This window comes from Polypterus senegalus, chromosome 5 (genome assembly GCF_016835505.1).
Source record: "Polypterus senegalus isolate Bchr_013 chromosome 5, ASM1683550v1, whole genome shotgun sequence".
In the NCBI taxonomy this organism is placed as follows: domain Eukaryota; kingdom Metazoa; phylum Chordata; class Cladistia; order Polypteriformes; family Polypteridae; genus Polypterus; species Polypterus senegalus.
This window is the reverse complement of record NC_053158.1, coordinates 189,455,934-189,474,881: the sequence shown is the minus strand read 5'-3', so window position 1 is coordinate 189,474,881 and position 18,948 is coordinate 189,455,934. Positions and strand designations below refer to the sequence as shown.

General features: G+C 41.3%; 1 protein-coding gene across 1 annotated transcript in view; it reads left to right on the top strand.

The window, feature by feature from the left end:
• The window catches only part of scospondin (subcommissural organ spondin), a 417,078-nt gene that overhangs the window by 56,789 nt on the left and 341,341 nt on the right, over positions 1-18,948 (top strand). The window contains exons 18-21 of the mRNA XM_039754138.1: positions 387-567; positions 8,782-8,876; positions 9,720-9,976; positions 17,922-18,056. Of these exons, the coding sequence (XP_039610072.1) occupies positions 387-567; positions 8,782-8,876; positions 9,720-9,976; positions 17,922-18,056 (668 nt within the window). The remainder of the gene's footprint in view (positions 1-386; positions 568-8,781; positions 8,877-9,719; positions 9,977-17,921; positions 18,057-18,948) is intronic.

Below are 18,948 nucleotides of genomic sequence, written 5' to 3'. Positions count from 1 at the left end.
TTGTGAATAAAAGTTGATAATGCTTAAAAGTGTCTTCAGAAAGTCGAGCTTCTGGATTTAGGTCAGAGCTGTTAGGGGAACGAGCTGCCCCCTCTGAGTCTCCAAGGACACACCAGTGGTAGGAGATATGTGATGAAATCACCCTACGGCCTGTTTGCAGTATCCACAGGATAGGTTGATTTCATTGAATTTCTCTACCACATGGCTTCCCCTGAACAGCGGCCAGTCTGCACTTTTAGAAATCGGCTTGATTAAATAAAACACTCCGTACGCTGTGGACCTAAATACTCATACTGGTTTAGCACTCGGATATTCCATAGCTCTGTGAATCATTCTCACTCGCTTTGCTTTCTATTCATTTCTTTTTTTTTTTTTTTTGGTTTTAGTCTTTGTGAAAATGGCACATGGAACTGCACCAGTCTTCAGTGTCCCGATATGGCTGTTTGCCCAGGGAATCTCGTCTATTCCTACAAGTCTTGTCTGAGGACATGTGATAATATGGAGTCCCCACACAACTGCTCAGAGGCATTTGATGGCTGCGTGTGTCCAGAAGGCACTGTACTCTTGGTAAGTTCTCCTAGTAGGTGTAACCAGTAAGGGGCGCTACTGAGCCCCAAACCCCAGACACAATCACACCCACACTGGTCACTAATTCTAGATAAAGTCCTGTTTTATTAACCCTTAAACTGCCACATACTTGGAGGTTAATGCACCCCTGGATGCCAAATACTTCTTTGCTGCACTTTGGAATTTGGAACAGAGACGCAAATACCTTTGGGAAGCGGAAAGGAGGAGGACTTGCTGTCTATGTGAATACAAGATGGTGCAACTCTGGACATGCTGTGAATATCCCCTTGGGATTAATAAAGTATCTATCTATCTATCTATCTATCTATCTATCTATCTATCTATCTATCTATCTATCATATAGTGCCTTTCACTCTATCTATCTATCTATCTATCTATCTATCTATCTATCATATAGTGCTTTTCACTCTTTCATCTATCTATCTATCTATCTATCTATCTATCTATCTATCTATCTATCTATTATATAGTGCCTTTCATCTCTATCTATCTATCTATCTATCTATCTATCTATCTATCTATCATATAGTGCCTTTCACTCTATCTATCTATCTATCTATCTATCTATCTATCTATCTCTCTATCTATCTATCTATCTATCTATATCTATCTCTTCATATAGTGCCTTTCACTCTATCTATCTATCTATCTATCTATCTATCTATCTATCTATCTATCTATCTATCTATCTATCTATCATATAGTGCCTTTCATCTATCTATCTATCTATCTATCTATCTATCTATCTATCTATCTATCTATCTATCTATCTCTCTCTCTCTCTCTATCTATCTATCTATCTATCTATCTATCTATCTCTCTCTCTCTCTATCTCTCTCTCTCTCTCTCTCTATCTATCTATCTCTATCTATCTATCTATCTATCTATCTATCTATCTATCTATCTATCTATCCTTTTAAGTCACAATTCACCAAGAAAATGTGAAATTTTAATGGAACACATTTTTTTCATGCAAAGAACATCACAATTACTGCAACACTGATCATTTTCATTTTACACACTGCTGCTGTATTGTACAGTTTTTACTGAACTGTAAAAACTAAAAAAAAAGACTACTGCAACAATCTATTATTATATGTACAAAGTCCAAGTGACGGCATTGATGAAATTCAGTAAATCACCGAGCCAACTGCGCTTGAACTGGCTGCACACAAACACACAGAGGTGAACGCTGATGCTTACAGGCCAGTCTAGTGCAGAATCCCAGGGCCAGTGATACTGCAGTGCTGTAGGGGGCGCCAGTGGTCATGAGCTGTCTGCTCATCAAATGATCAGCTCTGGCATGTTGGCAAATTGCACTGGGAAATGGCCGTAGCCATTTGCGGCATTCAACGAATGTATGTTACCGGATATACTCGACCCCGGCATGCTGGCAAATTGTACTGGGAAGCAACTATAGCTGGTTGTGGTGTTCAATGAATGTACATCACTGAATATACTTGGCTCTGGCATGCTGGCAAATTGCTCTGGGAAGCAACTATAGCCCGTTCCAGCAGTATTAAGGGCTAAAAGACAGAATTTGTCTATCAAAGTACAAATAGCCCAGAACACAGTCCTTTACCCTCCATGCTCCTCTCATTATGCCTCATTCACATCCTCCTGGCTCTGATTGACTAGCCATGATGACACGGTTCCTTTAATTTTTGACCCTGAATGGTCAGAAAAGAGTCTGACAAAGTAGGGACCATATCCCCCTGCAGAGGCCCCTGGTGGCACCTGTAGAACCCAACAGGGCCGTGTTCCGGAACTCCAATTCTTCATGATGCTGTGCAGGTATCCACATCCCAGGGATGATGCTGCCCTCTGGTGTATCGGTGGACACAGTACCTGGATGCTGTTGTTTCTCCTAGTTCTCCCAATATTCTGGCTTCCCTGCTGGGTAAGGATTCTTGTTCCTATCCAGTCAAAGAGCCTGGCCTTCCATTTTCTTTTATCAAGGCGTCCAACCTGGGCAAGGAATCGCCCGTCCAACTCCAGTGAGACTCACATAGGATTCTTTCTGGATAAATGGACAGGCTCCTGTCATGAGACTGACGCTGCCTTCGTGATCTCTAGTCTGTGTTTAGATCAGACTTACGTGTAACTCCACTCGTGGCTGCCAGTATTTAGGAAATAATGTCATGTTTCCTGTGTTTTTGCATTATTTGTTATTTTCTTGACATTACAATTGTTGCTGTTTCTTGAGGTCTTCTAAAAATGGTAAAAATATAAATTAACCACTTAAGTGGGTGGCATAATACTTGTAGATGGAAGGAAAGTGAAACTTGATGACTGCGGTTGCTGATCTCATCGCCTGAGTATGTCAGATTATACAAGCAGCAATCATAGGGTATGTCAAATTTCACAACTACATAATGACTTTCCAGCACACGTTCACATTTCCAAAGTATCACGTGTTCACTCCTTTTTCTAACAGCCAATAGAGTGCTGCTGGACAGAGCCAGTGTTGTATGAATTCGTAACAAGCGCTACAAACACAGCCACAATCTCGCCACGTTTTACTTTTTTTTCAATTCTGTCATGGTACATAAAACATGAGACTTTAGAAAAAAGAGTCGCTCGTCCATTTACAAAAGTCCAAATTCAAGCCTCTTTGATTTTGTTAGAGCACTGTCTGTAGTCTGTTAGGACTGAGTCACTGGGTATGTCAGACTGCGCAACGCCGCTCTGACTTGCTGAAATTCTGTAAATGAAGTCTGTGACTGAAAATTGTTGGACAAGTCATGTACTTCTAGATCCGTCGAATAGCCCTGCTTCATGCCAGGGGGAGCCACAGGGATGAACTGTCCCCACATTGTAGAAACCTGACCCAGAAGTGCATCCTCTGGACTTTGAATATTTAGTTGAAAGTCCTTTGTAGTCTGAACCCACAGCCATCTCCAAGTGCTGGGTTTCCACTCAACTGATGCTTTGCCAGGCCTTTACTGCAACTGGCTTTAAGTGCTGCTTGTTTGTTGGACTTTCTGCCATCAGTTTTGTCTTCAGTAAGTGAGCTGCATGTCCAGTTGGGTTGAGGTCAGTTCACTAAATTATCCATTTCCACTTCTTTGCCTTGAAAAGCACTTGGTTTGCTGTCTCAGTGTGTTTTGGCTCCTTGTCCATCTGTACTGTGAGGTGCTGTCCTGCCAGTTTTGCAGCATTTGTCTGAATCTGAGCAGACAGTATGGCCGCCCTGGACACTTCAGAATTCATCCTGCTACTTCTGCCAGCAGTCACATCATCAATAAACACCAGTGACTGACTTCCAGTGGCAGCCACACACGCCCAGGCCATAACACGGCCTCCGCCATGTCTCACAGATGATGCGGTATGCTACAGATCATGAGCTGTTTCTTTTCTTCTCCATACTCTTCTCTTTCCAACATTCTGGTTAAACATTGATCTTAATTTAATTTGTCCAAAGGAAACTGTTCCAAAATTGGATTGATTTTTAAAATATTTTCTACTAAAGTCTAATCTGTCCTTCCTCTGCTTGAGGTTTACCAGTGGTCCGCACCTCGTGGTAAACCTTCTGTCTTTACTTTCATGAAGTCTTCTCTTAATTGTACACTTTGGCAATGATGTGTTCTTGGTTTGGGTGAATGTTGTGAAGGGGTTCTTCTTCAACCAAGGACAGAATTCTGCTGTCATCCGGCACAGTTGTCTTCCATGGTTGTCCAGATCTTCTGGAGTTGTTGAGCTTGCCAGTGTGTTCCTTCTCTTTAAGAATGTACCAGATGGTTGATTTGACCAGGAGGCTCATGCATAAATGGTGTGTATGCACAAAAAATGTTGCGTATGCCAGTTTCCACGCACACTTCAAGATTTTCACAGCAGCCTCACACCATGCATACGCACATTTCCCTTTCTTTCTCAGATTACCATCCATTTATCAAATACACTGAAATTATTTGCATATTGTTTACAAATTTAAAGCTCTTGATTGTAATCAATCTGTAACAATATAAGGATGCACGGAATGGCCAAACTATTCCAACTATCATGGCTGCTTTAGCGTTGTTAGACAACATCGCAAATGGAAGAGTTAGAAGAGAGCACATATTTACAGATCATACTGATTTTCTATCCAATGATGATGACTGGCTTCCAAGTTGATTTACAATACTAAGATATATACTTGATATCATTTCTATGATAAAGTACAGTGCATCCGGAAAATATTCACAGCGCATCACTTTTTCCACATTTTCTTATGTTATAGCCTTATTCCAAAATGGATTAAATTCGTTTTTTTCCTCAGAATTCTACACACAACACCCCATAATGACAATGTGAAAAAAGTTTACTTAAGGTTTTTGCAAATTTATTAAAAATAAAAAAAACTGAGAAATCACATGTACATTAGTATTCACAGTCTTTGCTCAATACTTTGTCGATGCACCTTTGGCAGCAATTACAGCCTCAAGTCTTTTTGAATATGATGCCACAAGCTTGGCACACCTATCCTTGGCCAGTTTCGCCCATTCCTCTTTGCAGCCTCCCCGTTCCTGCCACTGAAAAACATCCCCACAGCATGATGCTGCCACCACTAAGCTTCTCTGTAGGGATGGTATTGGCCTGGTGATGAGCGGTGCCTGGTTTCCTCCAAACATGACGCCTGGCATTCACACCAAAGAGTTTAATCTTTGTCTCATCAGACCAGAGAATTTTGTTTCTCATGGTATGAGAGTCCTTCAAGTGCCTTTCGTCAAACTCCAGACGGGCTGCCTTGTGCCTTTTACTAAGGAGTGGCTTCCGTCTGGCCGCTCCACCATGCAGGCCTGATTGGTGGATTGCTGTAGAGATGGTTGTACTTCTGGAAGGTTCTCCTCTCTCCACAGAGGACCTCTGGAGCTCTGACAGAGTGACCTTCAGGTTCTTGGACACCTCCCTTACTAAGGCCCTTCTCCCCCGATCGCTCAGTTTAGATGGCCGGCCAGCTCTAGGAAGAGTCCTGGTGGTTTCGAACTTCTTCCACTTACGGATGATGGAGGCCACTTTGCTCATTGTGGCCTTCAAAGCAGCAGACATTTTTCTGTAACCTTCCCAAGATTTGTGCCTCGAGACAATCCTGTCTCGGAGGTCTACAGACAATTCCTTTGACTTCATGCTTGGTTTGTGCTCTGACATGAACTGGCAACTGTGGGACCTTCTATAGACAGGTGTGTGCCTTTCCAAATCATGTCCAATCAACTGAATTTACCACAGGTGGACTCCAATTAAGCTGCAGAAACATCTCAAGGATGATCAGGAGAAACAGGATGCACCTGAGCTCAATTTGGAGCTTCATGGCAAAGGCTGTCAATACTTCTGTACATGTGCTTTCTCAATTTTTTATTTTTAATAAATTTGCAAAAAGCTCAAGTAAACTTATTTCACGTTGTCATTATGAGGTGTTGTGTGTAGAATTCTGAGGAAAAAAACGAATTTAATCCATTCTGGAATAAGGCTGTAACAAAACAAAATGTGGAAAAAGTGATGCGCTGTGAATACTTTCTGGATGCACTGTACATTAGAGCATGTATATTACATTTTATAGATAAATTGTTAACTTCATTTAAATAGTGTATTCTGTTAATAATTAAACATGTGGGGACACAGTGGTGTGGCAGAAGTGCTGCTGCCTCGCCGTAAGGAGGTCACGTCCTGGGTGTCCCCTGCCTGGAGTTTGTATGTTATCCTGGATGGGTTTCCTCTGCGTGCTTCAGTTTCCTTCCAAAGCTTTAAGGTTAGAGGATTTGGTGATGCTAAACTGACTGACTGAGTGTATGTGTGTGTGCTCGTATTCACCCTTCGATGAGCTGGTCCCCCTTCCAGGGATTGTTCCTGTATTAAGCTCGATGCTTGCTGGGACTGGCACAACCCGGATGGATGGATGGATGGAATAATTAAACATGTATAATGAAGACTTTTCAGTGTTCCTTAAAAGCTTTGAAGAATTAGCATGCTGGTTTTACATTTATTACAGACTTTGTGTGACGATCGACTACATCGAAAGAGAAAGAAAAACAGAACGGCATGAATTGGGACACAGTACGGCTTCAATAAATTATTTCATCAAGGGTTGCGTGAGTCCCAGCAAGCACTGGGCATGAGGCAGGAACAATCCCTGGACTGGGTGCCAGCTCATCGATTACGCTGCGCCACCATGCCCACACATGTTTAATACTTGCTTTAACGTCTTTCATCATAAAAATGAATTCAAGTTGTAAAGAATTCCAGGTACAGTCGAAAAAGGTTTGGGGTTTTTCTGGCCCCGTATATTGTCTACACACTTCAGACAACAAAAAAAACAGGTCAAAAACAGAAGAAACAAAACATTCATCTGCGCGATGCCATACTAGGCGTCGGCGGCCATTTTATATGGGAGGAGCCGGAAGTGGAGGAATGCTGGGAAGGAGGCGTGAGGGATGACGGGACTGCTGACGTCAGGGAAGATGGCGGAGGAAGGGCGGAAGTGGACGTACTGCGATACAGTGCCTTATGGTGGAGCGTCTTTAGTTCTGGAAAATAAAGGAAAAAGGTTAGTACCACGCCATTCCCCTCCGGTGAACGTCTTTCGAAGTGCTTTAAGGTCCATCCGCGGCCTCCTACTCGCGCATGCGTGACAATGTATATATCTTGGCATTCTAAAATGTTCAGAGAGCTGTAATGTCATGAATGTGGTATACTCTGTGCAGCGATCACTGCCTGTGCGCTACTGTCGGCGTAATAAAAATCCTGTTTGGAATACAAAGCATTTAATGTGCTACTTTAGTTACAATGGGGTTTGAGAAACTCAAGTAAAATAAGATTTGTTTTAAGATGAAGTTTACAATGTTCTACTTAAATGACAAAATAAATGACGAGATTAAAGTGAAAATTTTAAAATTAAAACTGACATTTCGATTTTAATCTTGACATTTTTTTTCAGACGGTGGGCTGACTTTGATATCTGACCACTTCTTTTTTATTTCGGGCACTGTGCTCTTGAACTTTTGAGTGCCTCTGCCACACTGTGCCACTGCATCAGTTTCCATGTATTGCATACACCACTGCTTGAGCCACCAAATAGTACAGCTTTCCTTGCCTCCACTTCACTGTGCAGAACCTCCTTTTCGCGATTGCAGAAATTTTTCTTTTCTTTTTTTTACACATGCTTTTGCCATTGTCTTTAAACAAAACAAAAATGGAAGAAGGGGCTATTTATATTGAATGGCATATTCAAACAGGTGTAATTCTGGGAGGAGTCTGGGTGGGGCCGAAGACCCGTGCATGTGCACTAAAATTCACGTTGATTGGGATTTATAAAGGGAAAGTGAGTGGAAGTTTGCTTACGCACTGTTTCATGCATCTGGATTTTTTTTGTGTGTGTGCACATTTCCAGTTTTGTCCACATGCCAAGCTTTAGTATGAATTCGACGCAGGCCTGTGGTGTTTCTGCTATTTCTCAGATGGGTTTGTTTTGTTTTCTCTGCCCTCTCTCTCGGCCTGTTTTTATTTACATGGACAGCTTTCTGGACCCCACATTCTGAGTTCACAGCGACAACTTCCAAATGGAAATTCCATGCGTGGAATCAACTGCAGGTCTTCTACCTGCTTAATAGTCAATGAAATAATGAGGGACCTGTTCACACCTAGCTGCGGAACAGCTTTTCAGTCAAATGTCCAAATACATTTGAGCCCCTGAAAATCGGGGGACAGTGTATAAAAATGTCTGCCATTCCTAAATGGCTCATATGATATTTCTGTTAAATCCTTTGAATTAGACCTGAAAGCCTACATTTCAGTCATGCAATGATTTCTTCATTTCAAGTCTATTGTGATGGCGTACAGAACCAAAATTGTGAAAATTGATCTAACTGTATATTAACCCTACTGAGCACTTAGTTTCTACTATCATCATCTACGAAATGAGAGATGCAGCTTTTCACTGAAGGATGGCATTGCTCCTCTCCAGTACAGATTTAAAGTTATACAGTTTATGCCCAGGCACACAGTAACCATAGATGTTCTGATAGCTCATAGTGGCCAGCACCTTAAGAAGATAAACTTACCAGATGTTTCCTTTGTTATAAGTGTTTTCTGTACCTCAACATGCTTACTATTCCATTAGAAGTGGATATGTGTGGATTAAGGACGTGCCCCAGGGCTTTCCAGTATTCCTGTGGTTGACACTCAGCCCATGCTCATTTGCCTTTCTTTACTTTGCAGGGTGAACAGTGTATCCCTCCTTTAGAATGCCCATGTCATCATAATGGCAGACTGTACTACAAGAATGACAGCATCACCAAGGAATGCAATACCTGGTAAGCATACTGTGTTCCATGCCTTCCCTGATCCGTCTTTTGTATTTCTTCACACACAAGATACGGACTTGCAAGGGAATCTAGTATCATAGTGAGAAGACAGACTAGAAGCCAACTAGTTCAGATCAGCATTGAAGAAACTTACACTTGACCACTTAGTCTGACGGAATCATACAGCCATCATGTAAATTATTGATATTAGACAGGGATCAGAGAGTGCAGACATTCACCTTTGTCATGCTGTGGAATCGTCCAGTTCATGGTATCATTTCCTCTTCACCGAGTCAGCGTCTTAATAAGATGGAGCAGTTTGCGTGATCAACAATACCCTAAGCAATGCTGTCAGGACATCGTGTACTCCTGGTAGGGCCACCCGGGGCAAGGTCAGAGATCCTGACTAAGTCACTGACTCAACTACCTGATGGAACTTCTTTCCACCCCTCATTGTCCACCACACAGCTTGCCACTTGAAGTCCCGACAAGAAATGAAAGCAGTGTGATTGAGGATTGCACACCCTCACTACCACCAGGTTAGGTTGTGCAGGTTCTTCCTTCCATCCATCTACCATCTTTTATTTATTGTACCCCAATTGGGCTGCTCTCATACTAGCATACACATAGGAGGGAGAGTGTCAAACATGGGCAAATGGATGGATGGACAGTTTCATCACCGGGTCAATGGACAGCTAATGGTGGTACTATTTCCACATTTGTCCTCATAACTCATCTGTTACTACTCACCATTTCTATTCAATGCCAGGATTTTATATTAAGAAGAAAGACAAGAACCTGGATTTTGACAGGCCAAATAACCAAATACTATTCTTCTGTTTTGCTTTTCAGTGTGTGCAGAGACCGCCGCTGGCACTGTGGAAAGTCTCGTTGCTCTGGAACCTGCCTAGCCACTGGAGACCCTCACTATATCACCTTTGATGGACGGCCCTTCACTTTCTTAGGAGACTGCGAGTATATCTTGGCACATGAGACCAACGGGCTCTTCACCGTTACTGTGGAGAATGTACCTTGTGGTTCTAGTGGGGTTACCTGCACTAAGTCTGTAATTGTGGCTCTGGGCAACACCATTGTGCACTTGCTAAGAGGTGAGGCAGAAAATCCTTGAGCAATCTAGCATCATGAAATGTGTAGGCAGATGTAAATGAGTGAAGACAAGGCAAACGCTTCATTTTTAATTTGAGAGTAATGTAATCATGCAAGCAGACTGTATTAACGTGGTATTTCCCTCTACTTACCCTTTACCTTGGGGTAAGTATACTCATCAGATTTGTTACCGGGTTGGTCTACTGTTGCACCTTAAGATTAACACATAGCTATATGCATACACACAGAAACTCAACAGTGCCCTATGAATGACACACACACAGCTGGTTAATCTCTAGCACTTAAAACCACACAAGTACCTTAGGAATAACACAACTTGTCACTCTCCTAGGACTTCATGAGACTTACATACACACAGACCCTAATCACCACAGTGCCCCATAAATGACTCACACAGCCTGTTAACATCTACCACTTTAAACCACACAAGTGCCTTATGAATAACACAGCCTGTCACTCTCCCAGCACTTCAAGAGACTTATTATTGACACGAACAACATAAGATGATTTAAAGATATCTCAGACCTAAATATTTCTTTTGGTCTCCAAGAATACATTTAAACATACAAAGACTCAGCATCCTTGACTATGGGCTATTTATCAGCCATGACTGCCTTAGTTTATGTACTGTTCCCTACTATTGGGTGGCACTCACACCCTCAGCCTTAATAAACCTTGTAGCACAGAGCGTATGGTGAACCTCCAGCTGCACCAGGTGCTCAAAGAAATTATTACTGCTATCACTCTAGACATGAAGACAAAGTATAGAAAGTTAAAAGCAGAATGGTATTTATTACAGGAATAATAATACCAGTAGAACAAAGAATAATTGAAAATAGGACTGATAGTAAAGTCTGGAAATATATAGTCTTTACAAAAAGCTACGAAAAAGTTAAAGATGACAAGGATGATTGTCACAGGCAGCTTGTGATCGAGCACTCATAATTGTTCATTATATGCTTTTCTGACGATTGGATGGAAACGGCACCCTCTTCTGATGTCGTTCTGTTCCCTTCTCCTGATGTCTTCGTCCCTTTTTCCTCTAAGGCATATTTGTTATAAAATTCTCCCGGGGGCTGTTGCAAGATGTAATCGTTAGATATTCTGATTGGCTGGCTTTCAATATGATGAATGAATTCACTGTCCATTTTCCCAAACAATAAAACGTTTTTGATGTTGCTTAATACCTGTTCCTTTCCCAGGCTGTAAAATAATTTAGCTTCTTGTTGTCCCACATTAGCCCAGATTATTTACTAATCAATAGCCTTAGGCACCCGCATGTCTTCCTTTCTTTGTTGGAACAGCTTTGATGGGTCCTCAATTTTGTTCATCTGTTGTTTTGTCTTAAGCAAAATATAATGGAAATACAAGCCAAAATGTACAGATTTTGTACCCCACAACACATTGTCAAAAAAATAAATAAATAAAGTGGTCTTAGATGGGTATTACCCAATTTATTTCCTATATTGTAGAGTTGAGTAGCACACCAAAAGTGACGCCTTTTGCATTGTGTGCTTTACATCTGTGCTGAACCTCAAACTTAAGTGTTGCCTTCTTGTCCAGTAAATGAACTGACTTTGTTGGCATCTTTTTATGTCTTGATGGCAGATACGTGTGTTAATAGGTGGAGCCTGGTTGGGGCTACTGTTCTTCTTCTTCTTCTTCTGGGTCAGTGAATGATAACGCGTTTCGGATTAACCTGTTGTCACTTGGCTGACATGACGACTGTTGTCACTGACTTTATTCTCTGCCTCCTTTAGATGTGCCTGATTGTTCTATTTTCAAGGACAGATATAAAAGGCTATCACAGATTATTGTTGCACCTGTCTTGCCCAAATTATTTACAGTAGAGATTTCTTACTGGGGAGTAAATTTTGTTTACTCAAGGAATAAAAAATCTTGATTAGTTCCTGCTGATGACATGAGACTTACTCTTTGTGCTCGAAATGTAACATCTTATTAACGAAAGAGACATCCTCTAACAGGACAATTCAGTAATCAGGCAGGAGAAAAGCTGTTCATTGTATCTTTTAAGGATTCCTCGGCAAAATGCCTTGGAGGGAGCATTCTTCAAAAGCACTCTGTTACAGAAACAAAGAACAGAGGTTCATTTTATAAACTGTTGAATTTACATACAGTGTCAATCAATGCATACATTTTACTCTGGTTGGTTTGTTGGTTTACACCCAAATGATTTATATAAAATAAAAGTATATTATATTATATTCTGGTTCTTCTTATACCTTTTGAGTTGAGCCACCACCCTTGAAATTTCTCTGCATATAACATTTGTCCATTCTCGTTTGCAGTAGAACATCTGCTGATTTCTTAGTCATCACTTAGTTATCCTTCAGTACATTCTATATATTACATCAACCTTTCTTCTAGTAGATTCTTTATTTACTTGACCATCTCAGTATTTTTCCTAAACCAATTCTTATATTTCAGTGTACATTTTGTTGTTCACTTGACCTTTATCTCATTTCCGACATTTATTAACCTTTTATGCTATTTCATAAAGATTACCCTAAAATTATTCTTCCACATCATTCAACAACTGCGCCAAGAATATTCAAAGTTGTAGGTAAAAAGCAAGAAACGAGCGTCTCACTGATTGATGTGTTCTCATCGACTCAGCGTGTTTCATTCTGGTATACCGGTACCTGCTCATCATTAGTTGTTTTTAGATAAGGAGCATTATTGCATTATTATGTGCTATTATTTGAACTTGAAATAAGAATGTTAAAAACAATACCCTTTGTCGATCGTTTTATTATGGTAGAAGTCATGTCATGTCATTTTCTAACCCTCTTAATCCAGACCAGGATGTTGAGGGGGGCTGGAGCCTATTCCAGCTAACATAGGGTGCAAGGTAGGAACAATCCCTGGGCAAGGGTGCCAGTTCATTACAGGGTGAACATACACACAGACACACACACACCAAACACACCGGGGCCGATGCTCAAAGGTTGATCTTTGATGACTCATGAGACCTAAAAGAGATTGTCGTTTGTGTTTCATTTAAGGATCAACTTTGTCATTGATGTCTCTTCTAAAATTCCTTAGAAGAAATAGCTTTAGACAAAAAGGAGACTTGAGATACAGCTGAGGTTAAAGGAATCAAAATTGAGAATTTGGTTTGAAAAGCATGTTATGCAAGATTTCCTTATAGTCTTGTTTGAATCTTAATATTTTTACTTATTATTGGGTTGATGCCTTTATCCGAGGTGGCTTACGACATTAGAGATACGATCAGTTGCGTTTCTTTTGTTTTTCCAGTTAGAGCACAGGCGGATGAATTGACTTGCTTATTGTCACATGGTGTCAGTCGTGGGATTTAAACCCACAACCTCAGGGTTTGAAGTCCATAGTCTTAACCACTATACCACCCTGCAACTAATAGTATTATTCAGAAGCAAGGACTAAATGTTTTGTAATCGTAGTAAAGTGTTTTATTACCACAAAGAACTGTTGATCCATTTCACCATTTATTACTGAGCGTACAATGCATTATAATACCTTCAGATTGCTAAAAAAATAATGTCAAGACACTGCTTGGATGTTCCCATCCCATTGTATGACTTTGCAAAGATCTGCACTGAAATTCAACAAGAGACCCTTGTAAGAACACTGGAGAGTTTTTTTCTTGGTAGAAAAATATGAGAAGCAGGAAACAAAAGACATTTGTCTCCATTTTATTTCATTTTCTGGTCTCATCATTGACTTGGAGATCCCAAAAAGATATTAAGGAGATCTTCTTTTTGTTTTCTTCATTCCTACAGGAGCATGAAATCTCCTTGTAGGAATGACCCGGCACACAGACCCTGCTGTTGTCCTTACTGCGAAGCAGCAGTGCTACCACTTGCGCCATCATTCCACCCCTGTGGTAGAAGTATAAACTCAAATTACTGAACAAATCAGGGTTTACTAAATCCGTAGAAGACTTTCTGCCCAGTGTTTAGCGTTTTTAACACGGCATAGTGTTTATTAATGGATTGAGAAGTTCAAAAATGACCAGACAGGTGTTAAGCCTGAAGAAGTAGTGGGACGCCTGTGCAAGTCCACTACCAATGACAACATCGAGCAGGTCTGTGCCACGATTCTGATAAACTAACAACAATTTCACTTCCTGGTACACCTAAAAGCAGGTCACTGCTTGCTAAAAAGTTACCACTGGGGAAACGTGGCTAAGAAATTTGGGAATCCCTGATTTACAGCATCAAAGAAAACCGAGATGTATTAGACTCAAGTATCAAACTATTGATATCAAAGACATCATTTTGGATTGGAGGTTCTTATGCTGTCATGTATTTGTAGTAACGTTTTTTTAAATATCTAGTTATCTTTCGGGCGGCATGGTGGGACAGTGGGTAGCACTGCCACCTCGCAGTTAGGAGTTTGCATGTTCTTCCCGTGTATGCGTGGGTTTCCTCCCACAGTCCAAAGACATGCAGTTTTGGTGCATTGGTGATTCTAAATAGTCCCTAGTGTGTGTGTGCATGCCCTGCGGTGGACTGGCGCCTTGCCGGGGGTTTGTTTCCTGCCTTGCGCCCTGTGTTGGCGCCAGCAGACCCCCGTGACCCTGTAGTTAGGATATAGCGGGTTGGATAACGGATGGATGGATAGTTATCTTTCACTGCCCTAAGAAATTAACATGAGTACATACGTAGGTTCATAAAGTCCATGTTGCATTGTGCAAAGAGAACATTGAATTTCTAACTACTTGCAGGTGCCAATCAACATGCTACCCCTCTCCAGCACCATTAGTTTATCAAATGGCTCTAGAGCAGGGGTCTCCAACACGTCGCTTGTGAGCTACTGGTAGCTCACAACCCCTTTTTCCAAGTAGCTCGCCAAAGGGTTAATGAATCCAACATAAATTTGAAAACTTGATTAGTCAAATTAGGGGTGGGCGATCTTTCCAAAAAATCATATCACGATCCACAATCTGAATTGCAATCTATCTTTTGAACGTGGCATACACTTAAGAGAATCAAACTCATCAAGACCTAAGTAACACTTTATTTTAAATATCAAACAAAGTTGAATTCAATTGTTCTCTTGTTCGCTAGCTAAGTGGAGTTAAGGAACACACCCCGAAGCTGGAGAGTGAGTGAGGAAGGCCCTTCCCCTCGGCCCATTGCGTGTTTCTCGGATACACGCAAATAAATCGAATCGCAAACGAAATACGATACATAGTGAAATGAGAAAAGTCACAAAATCAACCAGAATGTTCAAGCAAATTATAGAAAAAACCCGATCTAAATCCGTTAAGTAGTTCTCTTATGAAAAGTGGACAGACATACAGATAGACAGACATTGGATTTTATATATTATATATTAGTAAACCTTCAAAATAAAGTGCAGTTAAAGTCTCAACAGCATTCTACGCATTTCTGGAGCTTCGCAGAGCCAGATAACTATAAGAATCTTCACCAATGGGCTCTGACAATGTCTGCTTTGTTTGGGTCTCCATACCTCTGTGAGTCTGACATGAATGTCATGAAATCAAAGTTCAGAACAAAACTGACAGACGAACATTGAAATGACTCCATAAGAGTGAACCTCAGTGGCTCCACGCCACCAGACACCTCAGTGCCAGTCATCTGACTAACTAAACAACACATCACACCTGTGAATAAAGTGACACAGTGACATGGAACAAAGTGACAAATGAATAAGGAATATCTGTGGATTTGGAATTGCATTGTTTGGTTTTGACAGCATTCATGTTTTAATTCAGTAGTGTGAGACATGTCAGCGATTGAATGCAACTTGACAGCAGGCGAAAGTTATCTTTTCTTTCAGTTCTTATTTATTAAGAGTCGTGGAAAGCAGAGAGGTACAGACGCTGCCACAGCCGGCTAATCTGCACCCCGATCTACAGATTTATTCAACTTTATCTCATGATTTATAAGACAGGAAACATTCTAGTAGTCACATTTTAAAAGTTAAGCAATATCTAAGCTAAGCAACTTTTATTTATGTCCCTAAATCAAATCATAAACCAGACACCCTGCACTCATGACCTCATTAGACTGAAAGTTCAATTTGAGGAACTTAACAGAAAAAAACAGCTTAGGACATCATTATGTGGCAACATATTTTTGTTAGTTCATAAATCAGACTGTCTAAAGAAAAAGGAAAAATCACACAGGATACGTGGTACTGAGGAGAACATTCTTCTTTTACAGATACACTAGAAAATGCATACAGACATTCAAAATGCACTTGCAGGTGAACTAATGTTTTAATGCAAAATGTGACCTGTGGACACCAACATTTTGTAAATGTTCAGGCAAAACGAGCTTATTCAGTTTGATTGGGTTGAAATAAGCGATGAGAATAAACGTTAGAAAACATGAGGCGCTCTCGGCCATTTTCTTTTTGTAAAAGTAGCTCACAGGGGAAGAATGGTTGGAGACCCCTGGTACAGACAATTTAGAATCGTCACTCTCTCCAGTGCTATGACCAGTGAGTGTCACTACCTTCTCTCAAAATGTCTGTCTTCCTAACCTTGAGATGTTGGTCTTCTTTACCTCAAAACTTCTTTCTTCTTTATCTGAAGTAACTGACTTTCTATGACATTAGAATTATAATTACGGATTATCTGCTTTTAGGCCAGAAGGTGTACTGGGGCAAAAATCCATAGAAGAATTTCTGCCCAGTGTGGAGTGTTTTACCATGGTGTAGTGTTTATGAATGGATTGAGAAGTCCAAAAATGGTTGGATAGGTGCTAAGCATAAAGAAGGATCAGGCCTGTCCATGTCCACTAACAATGACAACATCGAGCAACCATACCATGATTCTGAAAAACTAACAAGGATTTCAGTTCCTGGTACACCAAAAAGCAGATCACTGCTCACTGCTCTTCTTCGGTGCAAATCGAGAGTTGAGCAGCCATGTTTATATCTTGTGACAGATTAAGGGTATGCTCGCACCCTTGCACCCTCAGACACCACTTCAGACACCAGATAAAAGTCCAAATAGTTATTTATTATAATAATAAAGTGCACAAAGCACCCTCCACTCCCAAATACTCAATAAACCAATAAACAATAACCAAATCCTTCAATCTCCCAGACGCTTAGCCACCCTGCCTCCCAACTCAGCTCGTCTGTCTGGGATCTCCCTGAGTCCTTTATACTCCTTGACCCGGAAGTGTTTGTCCCTCAGTCCATGTGACTTTCTATCACTTCCGGGTCAGGTAAAAACTTCTCTTTTCTTCATCCCGGAAGCACATCATTACTTCTGCCAATGTGAGTGGGACGTACTTCCGGAGTGTAGGGAAAATATTCCCTGGGCCTCCCTGCAGCGACTCCTGGCGGCCCCCATGGTATCCAGCAGTGCTGTGCATTTAAAGACCACTGTCCATAATTCCCTGCTGGCATTTGGGGCACCTCTACGCTGCAAGGAGGGCTCCATCTGGCGGCCTGGAGGTATTGGCCGGGGTACATGGCCGGCCATATCTTACAATCTACAAAGCAACAAGAGAAACTGACGGATTAAGGTTGAACCTTTACCGCTATGACACACTATGTCACCACATGTACACAGGGAAAGCTGCACAGCCAACCTACACAAAATGATCACGGCAGTGCAGATAATTATTGAGTTACCCAGGTATACCTCAAGGTAGGAAAAATAAAATATGACATTAAAATCTGTCACCTCATCTTTCACAACACAGAAAATATGCAAAATTGTCATTTCTCACAATCATGCATACTATTTATCAGTCTTTGACAGCGAGCGGGGCGGTTGTCTGTTTTTGAAGTAATCTCTCAGAAGGATTGTGGAGCCGTACTTTAGTTTACAACAGGGGCCAGAAATAAAACATACCTGATCTAACCCAGTGTCTAATTTTTAAAATATGGTCGGTGTTTTTAAACCCGAATGCCATCCCAGTGTCCTCCTCATTCCAGGGAGAGCTGTGACCGTGAACAGTGTGTCGGTGAGACTGCCCAAAACGTACAGCGGAAGTGGGTTGAAGGTAGACAGAGCCGGCCTCTTCATCACTGTCACTTTGAAACTAGGACTCGCTCTGCTGTGGGATGGAGGTAAGAGTTGAAATTGATTTGCTTGCTATTACTTTTACCATTGCAACAAAAGAATGAGGTGCTCTTATGAATTTTATCGCATTAAAGTATTTTAGATTCTTTCATGAACTGATTACAGTGGTCCCCCATGAATCTGCAGCTGAAACGTATCAAAACCTGCAACAAATGACTGAAACTACGGATAGAAGCAAACCCTAAATATACGTAGTTTTTTATTCACACACATACCTATTATAAAGTTTCATTGACAAATTACACACAATAAGAAATGACCAACATTAAATAATAATAAAATACAGCGTGTATTATTATACTTGTGACTACCAGGGGGCGTAGCAGTAGCAGCACACAAGTTGCACTCTGCTTTAGAGGTTTACTCTTTTTTCAAACCTTGGACACAGGGCTACAAAACACACAAACTAAATACTCAGCAATCCTTCCGTCTCTCCTCCGCTCCTCCAGGCAAGTTTCTCCTTCCTCCTGCTGACTGTGGCTCTCCATTTTGAAGCAGGCTGCTCCTTTTATGCAAAACCCAAGAGTACTTCTGGTGTCCCTTGAGTGTGGCTTCTTGTATGTTTGAAACCCCACAAAACTGGGCTCACTAGACCCTTCAGTGCCTCCTGGTGGCACCCAGAAAAAAACAACATGGATGACCCAGAAAACTACAATTCCCAGTATGCCTTGTGGGTCTCCGTAGTCATTCCATAACCCGGCCCACACCTAGAGCTTTGGAGAAGGCAATGACCTGAATAACTTGTCATCCCCTGTCCTTCCATCATACTGGCGTCCCGGCTGAGTAAGGGTCCTTGTACAGTCCCTGCATGATGTCTCTCTCACATTTTCCTCCTTCCCTCTCTCGAATGAAATCATCACTGTGGTGATAAGATGTCAG